The sequence below is a fragment of the Mytilus galloprovincialis genome, chromosome 3 (genome assembly GCF_965363235.1).
Source record: "Mytilus galloprovincialis chromosome 3, xbMytGall1.hap1.1, whole genome shotgun sequence".
NCBI lineage: Eukaryota > Metazoa > Mollusca > Bivalvia > Mytilida > Mytilidae > Mytilus > Mytilus galloprovincialis.
In genome coordinates, this window is record NC_134840.1 from 35,814,625 (window position 1) to 35,838,278 (window position 23,654).

A 23,654-nucleotide genomic window follows, 5' to 3' on the forward strand; every position below is an offset into this window, starting at 1 on the left:
ACACTTGAACATAACCTTTAGTCAAACTTTTTTTTCTTTATTTTAAAAGCATAATTTCAATAATATTTCTTTCTATTACAAAGTCTGTAAGGGGCTTTTCAAATATTACACCGATACAGTCTGGATTTATATTAACCCCCAGTTACTAATTTTATAACTGAATGATTTTCTCTAACTGGTATTTATCACTTTTGTAATTTTCTTTTATTAATTTCTATACATCTTTTCTGTAAGCAAAAGATCAAGCAGAGTTAAGAAATATGTAAAAGCAACACACCTTTTACTTGTTCATACGTTAGTTTTATAATATTTTACTTTAAGATACAGTGATCATAAAAATGAGGGCTATTTCAGTATAAAAAAACTGCTTTTCTTGCAAACATCCTTTCTTTCCCTGCATTTTGAAACTGCTTTAATATATCTGAGCCTTTATGATGAAATAAAAAATACACTTTTAACTGTCAACAGCAAACTGTTTGTATATAAAAGGAGAAAATTAATTATTGTAATTTGAGGATTGTTTTAATTTGAGGTTGAATTGTAAATGACAGGATATTATTAATAGCCCCGAGGGAACAGTCATTAGGGGATGACCTCTCTGTCACTGACAGGTATCCAGTCACTACTGACAATAACAAAATTGTCTCCATAATTGAAGAAGTCTAGTTAAGATGCAAAACTGTAAAAGGCAACTTCTAGTACAAATTATTTTGATAGTAATCATTACGACTTATCTGAACGATTGTAAAATGATGATTGTGGTGTTTTGTTAATTTAGTCCGAATCAATTTGTATGCAAACAGATTGCCGCAAGACTGACATTGATAAACATAGGATCTCTGTTAATGACATCCACAGATGAGGTCCCTTTAATCTATAACGGTGTTATTCCATATTAGAATATTACTAGCAATCATTATTTCTTTATAATTTTATACTGAAATCTAACGAAAGATAAAGAAAATTCTATTTAGAATGTCTTATTAGCTTGAATTATGACAAATAAAAATGGGCTTTTAATCACATATATTTGTCATTTTAAATCTTTTCTTGAAATTTACAGATTTAAAACAAAGAAAATATGACTTCTCAAATCATCATTTATATTGCCCAATATGCCTTCAGATCATATTTGCCCTACAAATTTCTTTTTTCAAAGCTTTTCTTTAAATCCAGGGACAAAAATATCTTGAGAATAGTACTGAATTAATAACATCATTATAAGCATAAAATAAAATGAAACAATTTAATATGACAGATCATCATATCCAGTTAGTATATGTATGAAAGTTCACAACCTATTCATTAATCCTAAAAAAGTTAAAATTCATTTATTATAAAATTATATTTATATGCAAATGTTAAAAGATTTTCTTTACTTAAACAATTTCATATACAGTTTAAAAAATGTATATCATGTCTTCTTTATAATTTGAAAAAATTATTCAATTGTCAGCTAGAGTAATTAGTGGAGATCATATTTATGAAGTGGAATATTTTTTTAAACAAAAATAAGCAAAAACTATCTTCAATTACATCTCTTTAACTTCAGTTTTGCTTGGATTGAAAAAAAAACTAAAATTCTTATTTCAAATTTTGTCAACCATTTTTTGTCAATAGTTTATTCAACATCTTTAATGCTTGGCATCCGTATTTTAATATTGTAAATAAATGCAGCTCTACAAGAACATTTTTTGAGGTTCATTGCAAGACAATAGTCAAATAAATTAACAACTACTGTTGGATTTTTGTGTATTAATTTCTGCAATAATAATTGATTTAGACCAAGTTTGCATTAAATGAACGGTTTTATAAGAAACAATTTGAAATGTAATTCTTCCTGTGGATCCTTTACATAGATGGTTGTAGTTGTATTTGATGTGAAGCATAAATTATCTTAAACATAGAAAGTTTTAAAATAATTTTCTATAAATCATTAAGTCAGGAAACTTAACAAGTAGAGAGCTGCTTATAGTATAAAGTATAGAGAAGTCCTTATACTGTCGTAACAAGTTTTGGATCACCGTTCAAATGTTTGGTAAATAGAAAGACTAAACAATACAAATGTTTTACATTGAATTATGACAAGGCAGTAAAAATTCTTCCCAAAATTCACTTTACATGGTATGTTACATTCTTGATATCAGTGCCAATAATATTTATTACTATTGCCAAAAAGGCAGAAAGTAAAACAGGTCACTGGCTTATAAATATCTTATTTAAACATTATTCGCTGGCATTAAGACATAATGTTTACAGTACTGGCATCTATTCAAATGGTTCTAGTTTTGTAATTATAATATACAAATCTAGAATATGCAGATGACTTTAGGATTGTGTATCTTGATTTATACCACACATCATATCTGATTTTAATTAAATTCATATTAAACACATTCTTAATAGCTAGTTCCTGTTATATGCTTGCATTGTTAACCTGTACTATCATATTTTTTTACTTCAGTTTTGACTTCAACAACTCTGCATAAACAGAACATTACTTTTAATACAGAAAGGGGGGTGGGGGGCATAAATTGCCCCTCTTTAGTGCTGTCATGCCACTGCATCAATATCATCCCCAATTTCTTAAAAGAACACTTAATCTGTTGTATGTCCTTATCTGGAAACTGACCATGTATTTTTTTATAACCATACTGTATGCAATCAAAATGTGTTCCATGTGTTTATAAATTTCATAGAGCTGACATTTATACACCTTTTTGTTATCCTTATCACTTCATGGCTGTCCTAAACATTTTCTTTGTTTATATGCACTTAAAAGATCCATGACAACCTCATAGTCGCCCAATAGAACAACTGTATTTAGTTACATGGTTGTATGTCAAGTTTTTTTTATTCTAAAGGAATGTTGTAATTAATTCATATGAATCAAATTTGTTCTGTTCTATGTATCTGTATTTCATTTCGTTTCTAGAGTTCATATAATTTGTTAAGCTCGACAGCTTCATGGTAAAAGGTTCTCCAAATGAAGAAAACTTACTTGTGAAAGCCCTAGGTATATTGAGACAGTTTCTGATATGTACAAAAATCTTCCATCACTTCCAAGAGCAAAGGCAAAACCATCAAGAGACTGAAAACAAATATATGCAAATTTAATATGCACAGTTACAGTTAAATTAAATTGACATGCTTTTGACAGATAAACAATATGGTAATATGTATGTATGCAAATTGAAAAATATTTTTATCAATAAAAGACATGATCATTCTATTGCATGCTACCATTGAAACCACTAATTCATAACGTCAAGTAAAAATGTCTTCTTGCTTCCTTTTGTGTTAATTTTGTTTTGTTAGTCTTGAGTCAAATTGGTATCTTCAGCTATAAAACCAACCATACTCTTGTTATCTTGAGATCCTTGTTGAAGAAAAGTGATCCTTATATTCAAACTATCATTTTTAAATTTAAGTGGCACTTGATAATAAGCAGACATTTTTTACATATGTCCATAAAATTCATTTTAATTAAGTTTTCAGATTATAAATAAGTAACAGACAGATAGAAGCATGACCCAACATTACACTTTGACATAAAGGATTGAAGTGATTTGTTACTCAAACATCTAATTTTTATAGACACATGAGACACAAATATATGCACCATTATAATTGAATTTACTAGTAGATATGTTTAGATATACCCTATAACTGGCTATCAGAACCACAGATGCAATAGGTAAAACTGATCAAAATCTGCTGTACAAAAAACGATAGCAAAACCCTTTGAACAGACACATCTACTGAACACAATATCAACATTTGTTTAGGGTGACAATTTAGATCACAGATCTTAATGCATCTGCTGGAATGATAGCCAACAATAGGGTGTGATTAAAGGGCTTGTAATCTAGTGTAGTCTTTGTCCCTATCTGTTGTTATACTTTAAATCAGTATGTTGATTTTCTCTATTTGAATAATTGTTATATATTTTTCCATTTAAAAACCTTTCACCTGAGGGCCTCAGGGAAGATAAGCAATTGTAACTAACTGTGCTTACCCTCTTTAAATAAAAAAAAAAATAGTGTCATTAGTATTATTATTATTTTATAGTTTACAATATGGTACGAGTTTTGTTTATAGTTTGGTGAAGACTGTATTGTGACTTAATTACAGTTGAACCCATCCATGTTCTTTGGTCCTCAGAGTATAGTTTTCTCATTGGCTACCATAAAATTTCTCGCTAGTTTTTCAAAAATGAAAAAATTGGTAAAAAAAATATTATTTAAAACCACAAAACTCTTATAAAGAGTTGTCTGTATTCTGAGCTTTCACACCAAATCAGAATTTTCATACTATACTTTCAAAGCTGTCAGACAATTATTCATTCTACCCTTGTGAGCTACTTTAAAATGTAGTGACCATGTTCATTTGAATATGAATCATTCAGGACATACTTTGTTTAAGTAAACTTTATAAGAATGTGCAAACAAAGTATGATTTCAATTGGCTAGGAGGAGATGCTTTGTTTAAAATTCCCAGAAAAGAGGCATCAGATGCAGGGTAATGGCAAAATGAAAGAACGTCTCGTTAAAACAGGTAAAATACATACCCGTAGCTTATTCATTGTAATGTATTTGACACGGTTCTTCTATGATAATCAAACAATAGAAAATAGGCAAAAAATATGTAGCAAAACTTTTTATCATCTGCACTTTTATCAGTTGACAATAGATGGACTTTAATAGGCAATCAAAGTTAGAAAGAAATTAACATAATAACCCATAAATCTCATATAAATACATTAAAATACCCAATACAATATGTACAAAAGTCATTACAAATGAAATCATACATGAAATTACAATAACACCAAATCAAGAACCATTTTAGTTTTTGTGATATATCCTCACAACTGAATTGAGTGAAATCAGCAACCGCTGTTATGGCATTCATACCTTTTGTTAATTTTGTTATGATGCAAAATAATTATTACCCATTTTTTTCTAAATAGCCATCAAATGACACATGAATCGTGTGCCATTGACATTGATATTGTAAATTGACCTTAGATTGTAAGGTCAGCTGATGGTTATTGTCCTTTATCAGACTGGATCTTTGTTGGATTAGGATGGATTATACTGGTCTTTAGCATGATCATTGCTTCTAATATTGTCTCAGGAAATGAAAATTGTTCTTTGTGGAAATTCAATAAAATCAAATGGCAGAATATGTCATTGTTAACATTTTAATGTTACAAATAGTACTGCATCTAAAAAATAATGTTATTATTCTCTCATACTTAAAATGTATTGCTTAATTACTGGGTGATTTCAGATGTGGAATTAATAAATGACTTAAAAGCAATGACTTATTTTTACAGAAAACGAAAGAAGTACAGCAGTCACTTCAGTCTTGTTAAGTAAAAAATCTGATACAATCTTCTAATACACTCTAATTCTTATCCCTGAAGTCTATGGAAGCAAATTTAGTAGTTCATTCTTTGTCAATGAGTCTAGGTAAAGTCAAAATGATAGATTTAGAAGTCATTCCTAAATTTGTTTGATTTATAAATATCACTGACAGAATCTAGGTGTGAAATACCACTTATTCCTACAGTTATTTCCTATAAAAGTTTCAATATTTGAGATCAAATTTAGTTTAGACCAATTTAGAAAAAAATAAAATTGCAAGAGAATTTTAGTAGTATGGAAATCACTGGCAGATCCTTGGATACCGTTTGGGGGGTTGGAACCACCCTTTTTTGGACAATCAATGCATTTGAATGGGGACATATAGTTGGAACCATCCCGACCCCCCTGTTCTCCTGGGTTTGGAAATGGCAGGATCTGTGCCTGGAAATATTGTGTTCTTTGATTACTGAGATATTGTAAAGAAAACAAATGAATGATAAGTGGGGTACAGTTAGTCTCCATTGGAATACCAATCCCTTTACATTATCTTTTGACCGGCAGTAAAACCTTTGCAAAAATGGGGAGTCCATATTCTCTGCATTTTAATACCTTTGCAACAATGTTTTGAGATGTCTGTAGGTGGCCTGTTGCATGGCTTACCTATTCAGTATGCCCCCATTATTCAGTAGCATTCTAAAAATCTTGTCCATCATCCCTTAAATGCAGTACCTGCATAATGTATTAATAATTGTTCATATGTTCTCAATCTAAACATGCATGGATATAAAGCAACAAACGACAACTTATCAATCAATCTTAAATTAAGAAATCGTAATTTATTTCTAGTTATCAAAATATGTATATAAATGTTTTTTGACTAAATATAAGATGATTTATGAATGCAGTTGGAGACAAATTTGTTAAGTTATATAAATATTTATGCACCAGTTGATCTGTAAGTGGAAGACTTTTATACATACTGGGGCCAAAAATCCTGTTAAAAGCAGTCAATAAGATGAATTAAGATTGAACTTTTAATGTTAATACTAATTATCAAATCATATTTTAAAATAAAATCTACATTAATGAAGTGACAATAACAGAATTATTTTAAGAAAAAGATATTTTAACTTGTCATAAAGTGTTGTTTTTTTACAAAATATAATGTACAAATTAGTGTTTATTATTGATAATCACCATTTATTACAAAAATCATTTGTCACTGTCAGAATGAATTTAAATATTAATTATTGGTAAATCTAGACTCAAAATGTCCAAAGTGGGTGGTGCATGCTCTTGTGTCCATCCAATGAAGAGGGTTCTAATTTGCTTTCAACTTTCTAGACTCAGCAAAACTTTAGTCTTTCAAAACACTAATATAAATAGACTAATGTGTAGACATATATAGAAATAGAATTCATACCTTTAAAAATAAAAAAAAAATAATTTATGTACACTTTTGTGACAGTGCGAGATTGCAAATTTCTTGAAATGAGTAATTATTCTTAGTTTATAAAAGTTTAAAAACTAGATGTGTCAAAGCGACACAAATGGCCCCGTCCCAAAAAGTTGAAAACTCTGCAATTTCAATATAAACACATGTGGACACAAACATGATGGTAGCCTCACATATCAAAAATCAGCTCAAAATCTGGAGGGGAATAGAGAAAAAATCTGTATAACTTTGATTTTCGATAATGTATCAAAGTGAAAAGCCTGTAATTTCAGCTAAAAATTAGCGGAGCGGAAGGAAACTTAAGCTTGACCTATAACTCATCATAGTTCACTCACATACCAAAATTCAGCCCAATATCTGATGGCGTTTAGAAAAAAAGTCTGTATATTAACTGTGATTTTCAATAAATTCTCAAAAGTCCAAAGCATGTAATTTCAGCAAAAATTAGTAGACCAGAACGAAACTTAAACTTGATCTGTAACTCATCATGGTTAACTCACATACCAAAAATCAGCCCAATATCTGAAAGCGTTTAGAAAAAAAGTCTGTATAACTGTGATTTTCAACAATTTCTCAAAGTCCAAAGCCCGTAATTTTCGGCAAAAATTAGTGGAGCGGAATGAAACTTAAACTTGGTCTGTAACTCATCATGGTTAACTCACATACCAAAAATCAGCCAAATATCTGAAGGCGTTTAGAAAAAAACTTCGTATAATGGTTTGTTGTGGAATGAGGGAATTACAGAAAGACAGAAAGACGGAAAGACAGAATTACAGACAAGGGTAAAACTATATGGCACTGACAACTTTGTTGCGGGGCCATAAAAAGTATGCTTAACTTATCCAGAAAGGATTCAAGTGAAAAAGGAAGAACAAAGGTTAATTTGAGTTATCTTCTTTGTTATAAGTGACTTGCAATTGGTACTCAAATATTTTAAATAATGGAATGAAATTTTAGATTCTCTGGCTAAATAAACACAAAAGTTTAACAGGGACTATATATATATATATCCTTAAAAGTTTTGCAGTCCAACTATCATACTGATATGTACCAGGAAAAAATGTTCTTCTCAAAAAACATAAATACCTGTAATATATGTGTCCCCTGATGACTTTCAATCAAATCTACACTGGTCAAGTTACGTCGTCTGCCATGCCCTGATTAAAAAAAAAACAACATATAAAATTCATAAATTTAGCTGTTTTTGTTATGTTTGTTGGTGAATATTTTTTTCATGGAGCAATTATTTACAGGACCTTTTTTTATCATGTTAGATCATGGAAGTCAAAGTACCAATGACTGTGATTTTAACTCAATACAAAATATTGAATTAGATTATAGTATATAAATGGTTTATTCCTTGAATGCCAACATCCTTTGATTTACCGACAATTTATCTGTAAAATAATGTTGGCATTCGAGGAATAGGTACAAGTAGTTGTCACAACAAAAGTGCATGCTTATCAAAAGTCATATTTATTAAACAGATAGGTAAATTCCAGGTAGCCAAATCAAATGGGCAGCAGTCCTTTTGTGCCAATTACTGTTTTTCAGGGATATCATATGTGCCAATTTTTGTTTTCCAAATGTATTAATTGGGCCAATTTATCTTTAAACATATATCTATCATAAATAATAATGATTAATATATATTTATTCTAATTTCTGGCTTAAAAAGTATCTTATGCACATATACATTAAATTGGGAAGTATCCATGCAACAGCAGTAAGAAAAAGATATGTTTCAGAAAAGGAAACATGTTTAGTGTAAACTGCCGGTTCCAAGTCCAAATAAAGGAGTAGGGAATTAATTATTGTTCTTCTAATTGGCACAATCGTATGTTTTGTTTTTGGCGCATATGATACCATGTAATCTATAAACATGTGGCGCAAACATAGCATTGGAGAAAAAAATTGTGGCGCAAAAGGACGCATTTTTGGCGTAAATGATCTCTTCCATCAAATGCATTTTTGTCAACTTGTTGAAATTATTTTTTGCTGTTACTGCTTGAACCAATATGATCTTCTCTAAAAATAAAACTTTGAAGACTTTGGACTGTATGCTTTTTTTCAATATTTCTATAGTTGTGTGTGCTGTAATAAATCCTCCCATATTATTTGAAGGAATTTCTTGAAACTAAAAAATATTTCACGTTTTAGATTACAATAGTTTATTTTGTCCAGTTGTTCATCAGATTTTTCTTGATTATAATAGTACACCCTTCTTTATACAGTCGGAAACCCGGTTGAAATAGAACAAAAGAATCGAAGCTCTTTGTTAGAGAAGGCGATAAATGTGTATTGTATTGTTTACTATAGTGACAAAATTTTTAAAAGTTAATAGAAACAACAAAATTACAATTTTCTTTTCAATTACGAGGTGTTTTATTTTTAAAACACCATTTGCATAAGTTTTCAATTTCTCTAGTACATAGTTAAGCAGAACAATTAGATTTCAAGTCAACGACATGGGTATATCTTTCAAGTTGGATGAAGAAAATGAATAACCTCCGATTTTTTTGAAAAAAAATACCACGTACGGAAAACATATCAATCTATTAATTCAAAAATTTTCGTGTCTGCCCTTCCATTATGTGACTCAAGAAAAAATTCCAAAAAAATGGGAAACAATTGTATCGAAAAGAGAAAATCGAGTGCACCTTTTTATGTTAGGGCGTGTTTGAGTTGAATATTTTGTCTTGATATCGTACAAAGTAAGAATATTTCATACATCGTCTCGCTTCAGATTCTATCATTTTTATATATCAAAGCTACAGATTGACTTTATAACACAAAAAATAACAGTAGTAAAAGATGAAATATATGGGTCAAGTGAAATACCTATCTAATGAGTCACAAAAACAGAGAAGGTGTGTTCGAATAGCTATTTTTTGACTGAAAGTACTTGACGACAGTCTTTCAAGTTGGATGATGAAAATGCATATCTTTGAAAATTTTTAATTTTTTGTGTGTGAAAACTAGGGTTTATAGTCTTTATACACTAAAAAAATTTAGTCTGCCCTTCCACGAAATTTTTAATTAGAATTTTTTAAATGTTTATGAATTTTCGAAAATTCCACCTGACAACCAATCAGACAATAGTTTTATGTTGAATCAATGCAGACAAGATCATTAACTGATGCTTATTAGCTAGTTGATACATTTGTCTTTTAAAATAAAACTAACATATAAGGATCGTAATGGTGCAATGTGGATAAATTTATCGGTTTCCAAGAGCAAAATTAGTAGCGCGTCATCCCTACAATGGCTTCCACTTCTACTATTGTGAAAATGTACTGGCGTAACGAGGAGATAATTCTGACGAAGTAGAATCCTGACTATATATTGTTGAGGTGTTAGTTGAGTTCACAACTCATCGGAATTCTTGCTACCCTATGTTACGGATTTTCTTGAATTTTTTTGGAGTTGTGGAAAAAAGCATTACATATGTGATCTGATAACAATTGTTGAATTATTCCTACACGCAATTTTCACATTTAAGTCCATTACAAGTGTTAAGTTTAATTAATTGGTCAATTGAAAAGTTCATATCAACTAATAAGATATTTAAAATGATATGGAATTAAATAAATCTAATATCCTTTTATTAGTTTGAAATTATTGTATTTAGCTAGAATTTCTTTAATATTTCTGATGTTAATAAAAATTTCCATTCCAAAACATTTATTTTCAATATAAAGTTAAAAAAAAAACGTTTTAGATAAGCTCATCATAGATACCAGGATTTAATTTTTTGTTTACATTTTGTTTATTTCTTTAAAATACATTATAGCTCTAACCCAAAAAATCTACTATTTTTCCTAATCAAAAAGTGATAAAATGTTGCAATTTTATCATGTTCTCTATAATTATTTTTTACATTTAAATAGTTATAAAAACACCTATTGTTCCTATATAAACATCTTTTGAATTATTTTTGTTGGCATTCAAGGAATAGGTAACATATAAAATGTTGGCATTCGAGGAAGACACCATATAAATGTGCATCAAGAAGAGTTTATTGGTCAAAACACAGCGATTAATATAATGTCAGCCATAAACTGTTTCCTCAACTATGTTGTGAAAGGAATGGACAGGTTCAATAAGCACAAATATGGCCCATAATTTTCTCACAAATATAAAATAAGGACTTATTGACCCATATCACAATAAATCATAGCTAAAACAATTACAAGAAAATAGGTTTATTAGTTGAAAAAAAATGTAATACATTGTAGCATTGTCTTCATGACGTCACAAATTACATGGCCCATTTTGGATGTGAATACAAAAGTATTATAAGTCTGAAAAAAAAGTTCTATTTCACTTTCTTATTTGTCTTTTCATTTACTTTATACATTTATAATCTGGAAACAATGGACTTAAATCTGAGGCCAACCATCACACTAATACCAAACTTACTCATTTGATGAACCATCATATGATTTGTTATGTATGTATGTTTTTTTTAACTCTTAAAAGGCCATTATTCTTCAAATTATAAATAAGAATGGAAATGGAGAATGTGGCAAAGAGACAACAACCCGACCAAAGAGTAGAAAATAGCTAAAGGCCACAAATGGGTCTTCAACACAGGGAGAATACAGCAGGGAACAATGCATCAACCATCAAATGGGTCTTCAACACAGGGAGAATACAGCAGGGAACAATGCATCAACCATCAAATGGGTCTTCAACACAGGGAGAATACAGAGGAACAATGCATCAACCATCAAATGGGTCTTCAACACAGGGAGAATACAGCAGGGAACAATGCATCAACCATCAAATGGGTCTTCAACACAGGGAGAATACAGAGGAACAATGCATCAACCATCAAATGGGTCTTCAACACAGGGAGAATACAGCAGGGAACAATGCATCAACCATCAAATGGGTCTTCAACACAGGGAGAATACAGAGGAACAATGCATCAACCATCAAATGGGTCTTCAACACAGGGAGAATACAGAGGAACAATGCATCAACCATCAAATGGGTCTTCAACACAGGGAGAATACAGCAGGAACAATGCATCAACCATCAAATGGGTCTTCAACACAGGTAGAATACAGCAGGAACAATGCATCAACCATCAAATGGGTCTTCAACACAGGGAGAATACAGCAGGGAACAATGCATCAACCATCAAATGGGTCTTCAACACAGGGAGAATACAGCAGGGAACAATGCATCAACCATCAAATGGGTCTTCAACACAGGGAGAATACAGCAGGGAACAATGCATCAACCATCAAATGGGTCTTCAACACAGGGAGAATACAGCAGGGAACAATGCATCAACCATCAAATGGGTCTTCAACACAGGGAGAATACAGCAGGAACAATGCATCAACCATCAAATGGGTCTTCAACACAGGGAGAATACAGCAGAAACAATGCATCAACCATCAAACGCAGAGTAAAATGACCCTTTTATAAATATCCATACTAAAAATCAACTTTCATCCCGCATGAATATAATATGAAAAATGATAATTTTAGTGAGTTTCAAATGCAATGAACATCCCTGTAAAAAACGGCCAATCTGAATTTGCAATGAACGTCTGCATTCAGAAAAATAGAACCTCTTTGATATAAGTGTTTCTAGATAAAGTTTAAACAAATCAAAAAGATCAAATAAAGGTATCAACACATCTATAAAACATTACTTTTCCAGTGTAACATCATTGTGAATGTTGTCATGTACATCTACCACATATTCCTTTTCCCATTTATAACAAAAAAAACAGAACACACATACTTCCAATTCTATGGAAATTGATTCTAAAGAATTATAATAAACTCACCATACCTCTATCACAGTGAGGTACCGATAAATTGGAAAATTCAAGTTTTAGTTAAAAAAGTATTTTTACTGGATGTGATCAATTAAAACACATGTGGTTTCCTTTTCCACATAAAAAATATATGTGTTAATAAGTTTAATTATCCTTTCCTTTTAGGTCAAATATGTCATTCCAATTCACATATAATGATTAAGTAGTTGGTAAACCAGGTTCATTATAAAAAATCAAACCAAAATCTGTAAAAAGATCGATAATGCATTTATTATCTAGTACTTAAACCACAAGTCTGGTTACATATTACAAATGTATAATTGTATGTAAATATATCTAAAAATGTCAAAAAAAAAGGATAAATTGTTATTGATCTTTTTATTAAAAGAAAGAGAAATCAGATAACCAAACATAGGCTATATGGTGAAATGTCTGGGTTTACCCCTTAAAAATTGAAGAATTGAAATACTCTATATCAGAAATAGAAAGATTTAATGATAAAAATTCTGTAAGACAATTTAAGCATTTATATATTAAGCAAACACAGTATACAGTAAAAAACCTAATTCAGTTACATTTTTAATTTTTATGGAGATTATTGAATTAATATTAATAAATATAAAAATATTTTGACCTCCATCAAATTTTTCTTTTGACAGGTATAACCCATACGAAGACCAGTAAAATATATTTTTATTCAATTTCTTGGAATGGAATCTATTCATAATAAAATATCTATTGTAGGAATGAATAAAAGAGATGGGTAAATATGACCCCAAAAAGAGATAACATGCTACTTAACCTTAACACATGGTCACAAAGCTTTTTTCAAGCTGCAGAGTGTGAAAAAATTTACAGATTTTGCAAAGATTATACATGAAACAAGAAGCTCTCCACAGCCTGAATTGCTCCTGTATATCATTTTGATATGCATTTCTCTTTTGTTTGCCATCATATGTTTGCTTATTTGTTTATCTTATTTAGGGACTTTTTATAGATCTAATTGGTAGGTCAAATTTTCTAAAAATCCACAATAGTTCTTGACAAAAATTACCACTCAGGGGAAATAACTAAATATTGTAGATCTTATTGTGCTGAACATTTTCCCTATTTATAACTATTCCTCTTTGTTATAGATTATGCAAACTATCTTTTAGGATTTCTAAAAAAAATTATCAAAAATTGTAACAAAAAATCTTTCATGAGCAATAACTCTTTTAAGGGTTCAGTTGATGATTTTGACTTGTTAGTAGATCTAATTACTCTGAAAATATTTGCTTAACAAATTTCTATTTAAGTTTAGTACAGAAAAATGGATAAAGGACATCTCAAAGCAACACTGAAAAGACATTTATTTAGTATTAACAAAATGAACATACATGTATGGTGCAAAAGTCGTTCATGATCATTATTAGTTTGCTGTAAAGATGTCTTTTGCTAATTTGTGTCATCGGGTAGCTGTCTCATTAGCATATACTCTGCATTTAGCATTTACTCTAAATTAAGTGAAAAAGAGGGGGATTAAAATGAGTTAATATGAATTCCAACTGATTATATGATCTTTTGGAGAAATGCAATACTTTAGAAACAATTGTTTTTTCGTGAAATGCATGCATTTGCAAAAAAAAAGCGAAAAGACAGGTGTACTGCATCTATAGATTAAATAAATACTTTGAAACTTAATCTTGAAATACTAATAAAACAATGTAGGATCAAATAATCTCCCAGAAACATCACATGTAAATGATTTCTATGCAAATATCTACAATTAAAATATCTGTTATGCTCTGACGTAGGTCTATTACAACAGAAGTCCAGTTTCCATTTCAGTGACTTTTTGAATTCTAAAGTTAGAAAGATAATGTTAACATATGATAAGGATTTATCTGTCAATAAAGTCAACCAAATTAATGCCAAGTAACAAAGATATTACCTACGGGTCAAAGAAAAACTGCAAAGGCTATACAACTTGAAACATTTGCATCTTTCTGTTTCATTCAACCTCTGACCCTATTGGTTACGCTTCATTTAGATTGCTGGCATATCAGATAACATGCTTGAGTGATAAATCAAACAAAAAACGGTATCAAAGACCAGATAGGAATTTTGGTAACATCATCTACGAACAATGTAATTGCAAGTAAAAAATTACATGGCTGGGCGAAATTTAACCGATTTAATAAAAAATGGGTGGGAATTAAAACACCTGGTTAAATAGATATACTACTTTACTATTCAGCTATCTTTTATATGATACTTCAATATCTATATATCTTGATGAATAAAAAGACTTAAGTTATCAATAATAACCTCTTTCAAATTTATATAGAATTGTATATTCTAAGTGGATTCTTTTTTTTTAATTGACACACAAATAAAAGAATTTTTACTTCTTGCCTCTAAAATCTATGGTATTTAAATATCTTTTCAAGAGCTTATAACTTGATTTAAACCTGAAGTCAAATGCCATGTCATGAACATGCATTACCTTTATGAAGTCAGCATATTAAACTTGCTTATTTATTCTTCTTCAAAGCTTTAATTATTATCTATTAATGACCTTAATTAAAGTTGATAAATGTTGTAAGATTCACACGTCAAGTAATTAACCAGACTTTACAAATATTATTTTCTGAGTGCTAACATTTGTCCAGTGACGAAAATATACTATCACTGGATCCAGCCCCATTTAATGCACAAATGATTAAATTTTTCAAGCCTCTAGAGAATCAGAAATTATTTTAAAGGCAAAATTAATCATAGCACCTATTTTGCATTGTGTACTTTTGTAATTTACATTCATTACCCATTATTTCTACACTACCAACTAGAAACAAGTTTGAGTACAGATCATATCTACTGACCATAACACCAGTTTGAGTACAGATAATGTTTACTGACTTAAACACCAGTCTGAGTACAGATAATTTCTACTAACAAGAACACCAGTCTGAGTACAGATAAATTTTACTGATCAGAAACAAATCTGAGTACAGATAATTTCTACTGTCCAGCAGACCAGTCTGAGTATAGATAATTTTTATCAACTAACAAGTCTGAGTACAGATAATTTCTACTGCCCAGAAGACCAGTCTAAGTATAGATAATTTTTTATCAACTCAAAATAAGTCTGAGTACAGATAATTTCTACTAACAAGAACACCAGTCTGAGTACATATCAATTTTACTCACTAGAAACAAATCTGAGTACGGATCAAATTTCACAGACCAGAACCCTAATTTTAGTACAGATAATTTCTACTGACCAGAACCCTAATCTTAGTACAGATAATTTCTGCTGACCAGAGCCTGAATCTAAGTACAGATAATGTCTACTGATTAAAAACAAGTCTGAGTACAGATCAAATTTTACTGACCAGAACCCTAATCTGAGTATAGATAATTTCAACTGACCAGAACCCTAATCTGAGTACAGATAATTTCTACTGACAAAAACAAGTCTAAGAATGTTTCAATTTTTACTAACCCAAAACCATATCAATAACAGATAATTTCTACTAACCAGAACCCTAATCTGAGTACAGATAATTTCTACTGACCACAACACCAGGCTGAGTACAGATCATATTCTACTGGACAGATTACAAGTCTGAGTACAGATCATATCGACTGAACAGTTTCATATAAAATTGCACCTGTATATTACAGCAGCATATCAACAAATGGAAAGTTTCGCATGTGTATTTTAAAAGAGAGAGACTAGAGCATTTGTCTGAAATGTTGATAAGGTTTCGCCTCTTTGGAACCAATTGTATCGAAGAACCCATAGAATTCAATGTTGAAATGTTGAAGATAAGAATTATTATTGAAAGAAATAAAGAGCCAGAATAATAACTGATTTAAATAAACGCTGCCCATCAAAATAAGTAATTACAGTTATTTTCTTTGGTCCTTTTATCAAGTCCCTGTCATCATATGTTAGTCCTATTTGTTGAATGCTATGGGAAATAAGATATTTCACTAAAATTTAGGAGGAGTGATGGTACAAAACCAGTGACACAGCAGACAAGGTCTTTGGTCCAGTCAAAACAGTAAATAAAAATTTTTAGTATCTGCTAACTTTGTCCTACCTTTTAAATTTTTATTATTTGGTAAAGCATCTCTGTTCCAAGGTGGATCCCCATGATTAGAAAATTCACGTAATTTGAGGTAACTTATAGAAAGACGGATGATCGATGCTTTGTCTAGTTGACTTGTGATTGCAGCAGGCAATGGCAATAACTTTGCAAGTTCATAAAATTCATAATTTTCTTTTCCTCGCCTTGATCTGGCAGCATCTCGTGATTTTTCTTTTCTTAACTCCAGGATGCTGAAAAGAAAGATATAATATGTCAGTTTTGTGTTTATAGTAAAGCCTTTTATAGATATATGAACCTGACACACATCAAATTTTAAAGGACTGTTTCCAAACTCAATCTTAAATTCTCCTGCCTCAAATATATTATTTAGGAGCACCTCAGATCACCCCCATTTTTTGTCTTTAGTTTTCTATGTTGTGTCTTCTGTACTATTATTTGACTGTTTGTTTTTAGCCATGGTGTTGTCACTTTATTTTCAATCTATGAGTTTGACTGTGGTATCTTTCATCCTTCTTTTACATGGTAAGTGCTTCTGACTTATTTGTTTGGACATTATGACAAGTATGGTTGTATCACTTATTGTTTTAAGAAAAACTTCTGTTAACCAGGAAAGTTTACGGTTCTGGAGCTGACAATTCTTAAAACATTTGGGGTGAAAGATAAATAATATCAATCAATTTCAACCCAGAATATCATGAGAGATATAGGGAAAGTTTTTATGATTTCATTAGGTTTACCTGCCAACTAAAACTACTTTTTTCACATAGATTGGCACTCACTCAATAGTGCATTTATATCACAGGACATTAAACTTATAAAAATAATATAATGAATTTCTGGGTATATGACTAGATCTGGATGTACTTCTCAAAACACTAAAAATGTCACCAGTGAAACCCGTCTAGAGAAAAGTGACATTTCCATATTGGTGACTGAATTAAATCATTAACGATGAAACAAGATTGAACATTACTACATAAAGACCAAGATTAGCTGCAAATCTGAAGAATATCATAAGTACTATTTTATTGTAAATGACTAAATTCAGAGCATCTTGGGGATTTTTCAATCAAAACGTTGAAAGTTTTACGAGAAAATGAGAAGTACAGTGCCTAATCATAGAGAGACACAATAATGAAATCTAAAGCCCTTGAAAAAACTTGTGGCAATTTCTTCCTCCCCATTTAATCAGCAAGCAGGAAATAAAACGATTATATTTTTTCTACTGTATCCCTAATGTTATTTTCTTTTACCAAGTTGATGGGCATTTACCGTACACTGCAATATGAGCATGAAGCGTAATTCTGTTTGCTTTATTAGATTACCATAGCTAAAAACAAGACAGTAATTTATTTTCACTCTATTTCAATAATTGAGTAATTTAATTATTCCAATAGTTTGTATGTTGATAAAGGATTATAAAAGACAATGAAAAATATTGACAGAAGATTGGCTTTAAACTCGCGGGATTGCACCGGCCAGCGTATTATGACTGTGTTCATCACAATGTTATTATTAGATCAGCCTCGTATCAACGAGAATTACTCGCCTCACAAATCAATTATCAAAGCCTAAGTAAGTCAACTTGTGGGTTAATAACATTAAATACATCCAAACAGTATGTCTATCACTTGTTAACTTTGCCATTAATAATTATTTTTACTTCATTTGCAAAAGAAAAGGAAAATGAAATTTAATATTACATCTGAACTTTTGATATCAATAAATTTGATGAATAAATAATATTCTGAAAATGAAATTTTAAATAGAAGAAAACATCATCTAATGAAGTCCTAATTTCAATTTAAAATTATCACAAAATCATTCGTAAAAATTAACAATCCTTAAATTTTGCTTTGAAATACCATTCTTTATTCTATTCAACATAAGTGTATGAATATTCCTATTGTTAATAATAAATATATAGAGACCTATCCTTCAATTGAATAAACCATGTTCATAATATTTTGTAAAATTATCTTCATCTTTAGATAAATTCCATTTGTAGTTCTGAACTGAAATAGCTATCTATTATCCCAGACGTTTATTTATACCATACTTTGGATGGCATTGTGGACACCCTACCCTCCACAGACATTACAAAAAGGTGGGACAAGTCTAACTGCTACATTTAGTTGAAATATAACATATTTCTAAAAGACTCTCACCTTACTTTAAGCAATTCATAAGTCTGTTCTCAATTTTATAATATAGATTATATAACATGTTCTAATGAAAATATCAAATAGATTTAAACTGTGAAAAATAAATAAATCTATTTGCAATAAAAGAAGATTTAACTGAAATAAATTTCAATATGCACTTCTTTTGTTGCAAGTTTCTTCACCAAGTAAAGTCAACATCTAATTATTTTTTTATACAACAAGCCAGTTTTACATGCTGAAAGATCTTTTAATATTCAAATAGGAATAAAATGAGATGTTAGGTAAATGCCTACATGAGACAGAAACCAACCAATACAAATATCCAAAAGACGCCTTTAATGAGATAATTATAAAGGTAACAACTTTATATTTACTGCATCTGATACATGTATCAGTAAAATGAATACTTACACTAGTTGTCGTTTGTTTATGTAATTTATACATGTTTCTCGTTTGTTTATTTTATATAGATTAGACCGTTGGTTTTCCTGTTTGAATGGTTTTACACTAGTAATTTTGGGGCCCTTTATAGCTTGTTGTTGGGTGCGAGCCAAAACTCCGTGTTGAAGGCCATACATTGACCTATAATGGTTTACCCTTTTTTTGAAATTGTTATTTGGATGGAGAGTTGTCTCATTGGCACTCACACCACATCTTCCTATATCTACTTAATTTTCATTACCGATTTGTTACTAACAAAGGGACCATTTATGTTTAATGCACTTTTAAAAAATTCACATTTAAATCTAGTTTACAATAACCTAAAGTCCATTGCCCTCTGATTCTGTAAATAAACAAAGTAACGTGCTGAAATGCACAATAAAATTAATATCAATCATTCATATTTTAAGTCATAATCAACAAAAAAAGAAGATTTTTCAAAAATATTATAACCTATGATTTAGAAAAGTGGGACAATATCTAAAAATTGCTGTTGAAATGAATCCATCATTATTTCTATAAACTCATCAATGAATATTCATATATAACTGTAATGTTTTCTACTATATCAAAGTAATTAAAATTCAGGTAGTAAATGTCAAAATGATTGAAAAATGAAGCGATGTTGTGGTAGTAGGAAAAAATTACATATGCAAAACAAATTACGTGGTTGTTAGACAATTAAGAGCTCATTTTTACAAGAAAAGACAGAGAACATAAAAAATTAAATGTTATTTGTCAAAAAAACTCATGTCAGCTTTTCTGACAAAAAAATATAATATCTTGCTTTTTATAACCTGTGATGCATTTGCCAAACATTTAAAATGTTAATGCTTATAATGGGTAGGCATGCACTATTTTTATGGAATTAGAAACACAGTTTTTTTTATCAGTTCAAAGTTGAAGACAGTTATTCAATACCCACGTCAATTTGTGCATTTGCTAATCTGGTTTTAAAAATCAAAATACTAGGATATTCATTTTACTGTAATTATTCAAATCTTTTAACTTTTATTAAAAAAGAAATAAAAAGCATATGCATTTATAATGATACAGCTTAGACCTCACCCCACCCCTCCTCTCCAAATTTGCACATAATACAATATTTTATACTGTTACTAAAGTTAACATTCAATGATGTGATGGAATCTTTAATATAGGGTACAAGCTGATACCAAAAAGTTACAGATATCAATAGAAATTTATGTATTTTTTGCATATTTCAAATGATACTTTGATTGTTTTGACAGAATAATCTGTCATTTTACACATATTTTGTTAACTATCAGGAGTTAATAAATATCAAAGTGTATTATGACAGATCTACATTAAATAGATTTGATCAACTTTTATTGGGTATAAAAATGAGTACATCATGATCTTATGCTGCAAATCTTTTGTTAAAAAATGGCAAACAATGACTACTTAATTGTAAAGTCTGTTATTTTTCAGAGATTTTCAATCATGAAGGTAAAATCACTATAAAACCTTCATAGTGTATGGCTTTGAACCTATAAAAATACTAATTAAAACTTTTAAATTACATAAATACCTTTAACAGATAGAATGCCAAAGCAGAAATAATAATCCTTCATACCAACTATTCATTCCATACATAAAAGCCTCGCAAAGTATATAAAATTGACTTTATCTATCACTTAAAACCCTTGTTAATGTATTTTATTGTACATAAATGGATCAAACTTTTATCTTTCTCAAGTGACTATTGAGAATTTGGACATCGTTCAGGATTAAGGTTACATTATATACATTCACTTGGTAAAATGATATCAATTTGTCACTTCACTTCATATACATGTACAATATATTTAACAAATTTGGTTCAACAACCACTCTAAAACTATCACTTAGGTGATTGCAGGGTGGTAGGGAGAAGACATAATAATGGCACAGCAGGTCAAGATGTTACCTCGCAGCAAAAAAGAAGTCAAATGTCTACTTCCTGTACACAGTGTTTATCATCTTTTGTCAGTAACCTCTAACCTCGCAGTGAGAGGTATCCTCTCCTTGTGATGATGATACATTTTACATACATGTATTTTGATATAAACAAAGGTCGCTAAAAACTTATTAAACTGGATAGAGATGTATATAAAAATAAAGAGATATGGAAATATTGCCAATGGGATTACTATCCACCAGAGACCAACGGTAGTATATATCACCATACAGCATTCAACAATAAACAAGTCCTGTAGATTGTTTGGGGGGACCTTGACTGCAATGCCCTTATCCCAGCTTTAACATTTATACATGCAAATCAATGAGTGTGTTTTTCAGTTACATACATTTGATGTACCATTTTTTTTTTTTAATTTGCCCTATCATTTTTTAAAAGGATCTTTAACATCCAGCTTTTAATTTATGATACCTAAAACAACAGGATCATTATTTCTTTAGGGCAAGCCATGAAATATCACATTGTAAATAGACCATAGACCAACTAAAAAAAAACTTTTTAAAGATCACAATGAAAGTATACGATCACATGACTCAAACTGTGATATATACTGAAGTTACAGTTGAAACAATTTAAAAAAAAAAATTGATGTAATCTTTCTAAAAAAAGATTGTTTTAAAAAGAGACAGACTATAAATGATGAAAGTTATAAATGTTTTAATTGTTCAGGCAGATAATTAGCATTAGTATTTATTCAGAAAATTTGCATTAATATGGTCAAAACACAATTAGCATATAATGCCATAAAATTAGCATGACAGCAAAATAATTGCATGTACAAAGAAGGACAAAAGACAAAAGGGACACATATAAATGTATCTGTCATTGGGCTTTGACAAGCCACACCCTTAATAAAGGTTTGATACATTAAGAAGTTTGGATTTTTAAAAATAAATTCAAATTATACACTCTAATGTAAACATCTTTTTCAACATAGATTTATTAGACAAAACTATTTTCAGAACATCGGAAATTTAGTTAATTGTCTTGTGCTTTAAATGTTTTTTTTTAAATACAAAGACTAATATTAAGATACATGTGCACTTTTAGAATAATTTGAAATTCAAACATCAGGAAATCAAATCAGTCTTAATTTTATCAATCTCATTATCTTTCTCAACTTTTTTTTTGCATCCCAACTGCAATCAGATACTTGAAAGAAAAAATCACCTACATGCATATGCCTTTCACAAACTGTGAACTGATATCAAAAATGTAGCTTACATAATCATGAACCTACAATTTGAATTCGAATCAGGCCCTTTAACTTGAAACTTATTTAAAAATAGAAGAAAAAAAAACGATGCTAGACAGATCTTTATGAAGTAAAGTTTAATATTTCTATGTAAGTGTAATGAGTACAATAAAAGCAATTAGGCAAAATGTCAGTTAATCATGGGGCATTAGAATAAACATTATGTTTAGTACCAGAGAATAACATAATACCATAGATTTATTTACATAGGTTTAATGCTGATCTTACATTTGTTAAAAAAAAAGGTATCTGTAATATATAAATGTTGACATCAAAAGTCAGTACTGGTCAGACATCAGGTCAAAATATTGCTCCGTCAGTCATTGCTTGAAGTCTGTTTTAAGGTCTTGGAAGTATTCGACATATAAAACATGCAAGTACATAGGACCTTTATTCTTTTCGTCACATTTCACTTTAACTTTCAACTCATGATTTTAATATTTGTACCAATTCATCAATTATTTACATAAATTGCAATTTGTGTGCAATTGCTAAATTGTAGATAGAATTCAAAGAACTATTTTTATGGGGTTTAATATCAATCAAATATGCATGTATGCATAATGTTTATTTTTCTGCAATTAAAAGGTGCACTTTTAATTTAAGTTTAAATTTGAATTAATGAAGAGAAAGTATGAAAAAGTCACCCATTTTATAAAATGTATCTAGTATACATGTTTATCCATATCTAATTTACCTCATATACCTGTATACCATTATCAACCATAATGATAAAATTCTGCGAAATCATTTTTGGCTGATTTCTTGGCGAATGGTATAAAATAATGATGCTGATAATGTGCTTTGTTCAATTTAGGATAACTGAATAAAAACAAAGTACAAGTCAATATCATTAGGACTGGTTCAAATTTTCACTTCCAATTCCAAAATTGGATTATCATCACTGACTAAGATAAATTGGATAGATGATGCATTCGACCTGAGACAAATCTTCACAACAAACTGAAAAGCTCTTCTTTAACTCGTCTGTCACTTTGGGGATCACAGAATGACGGACAATAAATGTGGTTAAGCCTCACTTGTGTTTTACTAGGTCTTGTTGCAATGTCATAGGGTCGTTAC

General features: G+C 30.0%; 1 protein-coding gene across 1 annotated transcript in view; it reads right to left on the reverse strand.

The window, feature by feature from the left end:
* The window catches only part of LOC143067810 (protein trachealess-like), a 60,298-nt gene that overhangs the window by 21,134 nt on the left and 15,510 nt on the right, over positions 1-23,654 (reverse strand). Inside the window, exons 2-4 of the mRNA XM_076241371.1 lie at positions 16,721-16,959; positions 7,915-7,985; positions 3,002-3,091 (exon numbers count right to left, since the gene is read on the reverse strand). Of these exons, the coding sequence (XP_076097486.1) occupies positions 3,002-3,091; positions 7,915-7,985; positions 16,721-16,959 (400 nt within the window). The remainder of the gene's footprint in view (positions 1-3,001; positions 3,092-7,914; positions 7,986-16,720; positions 16,960-23,654) is intronic.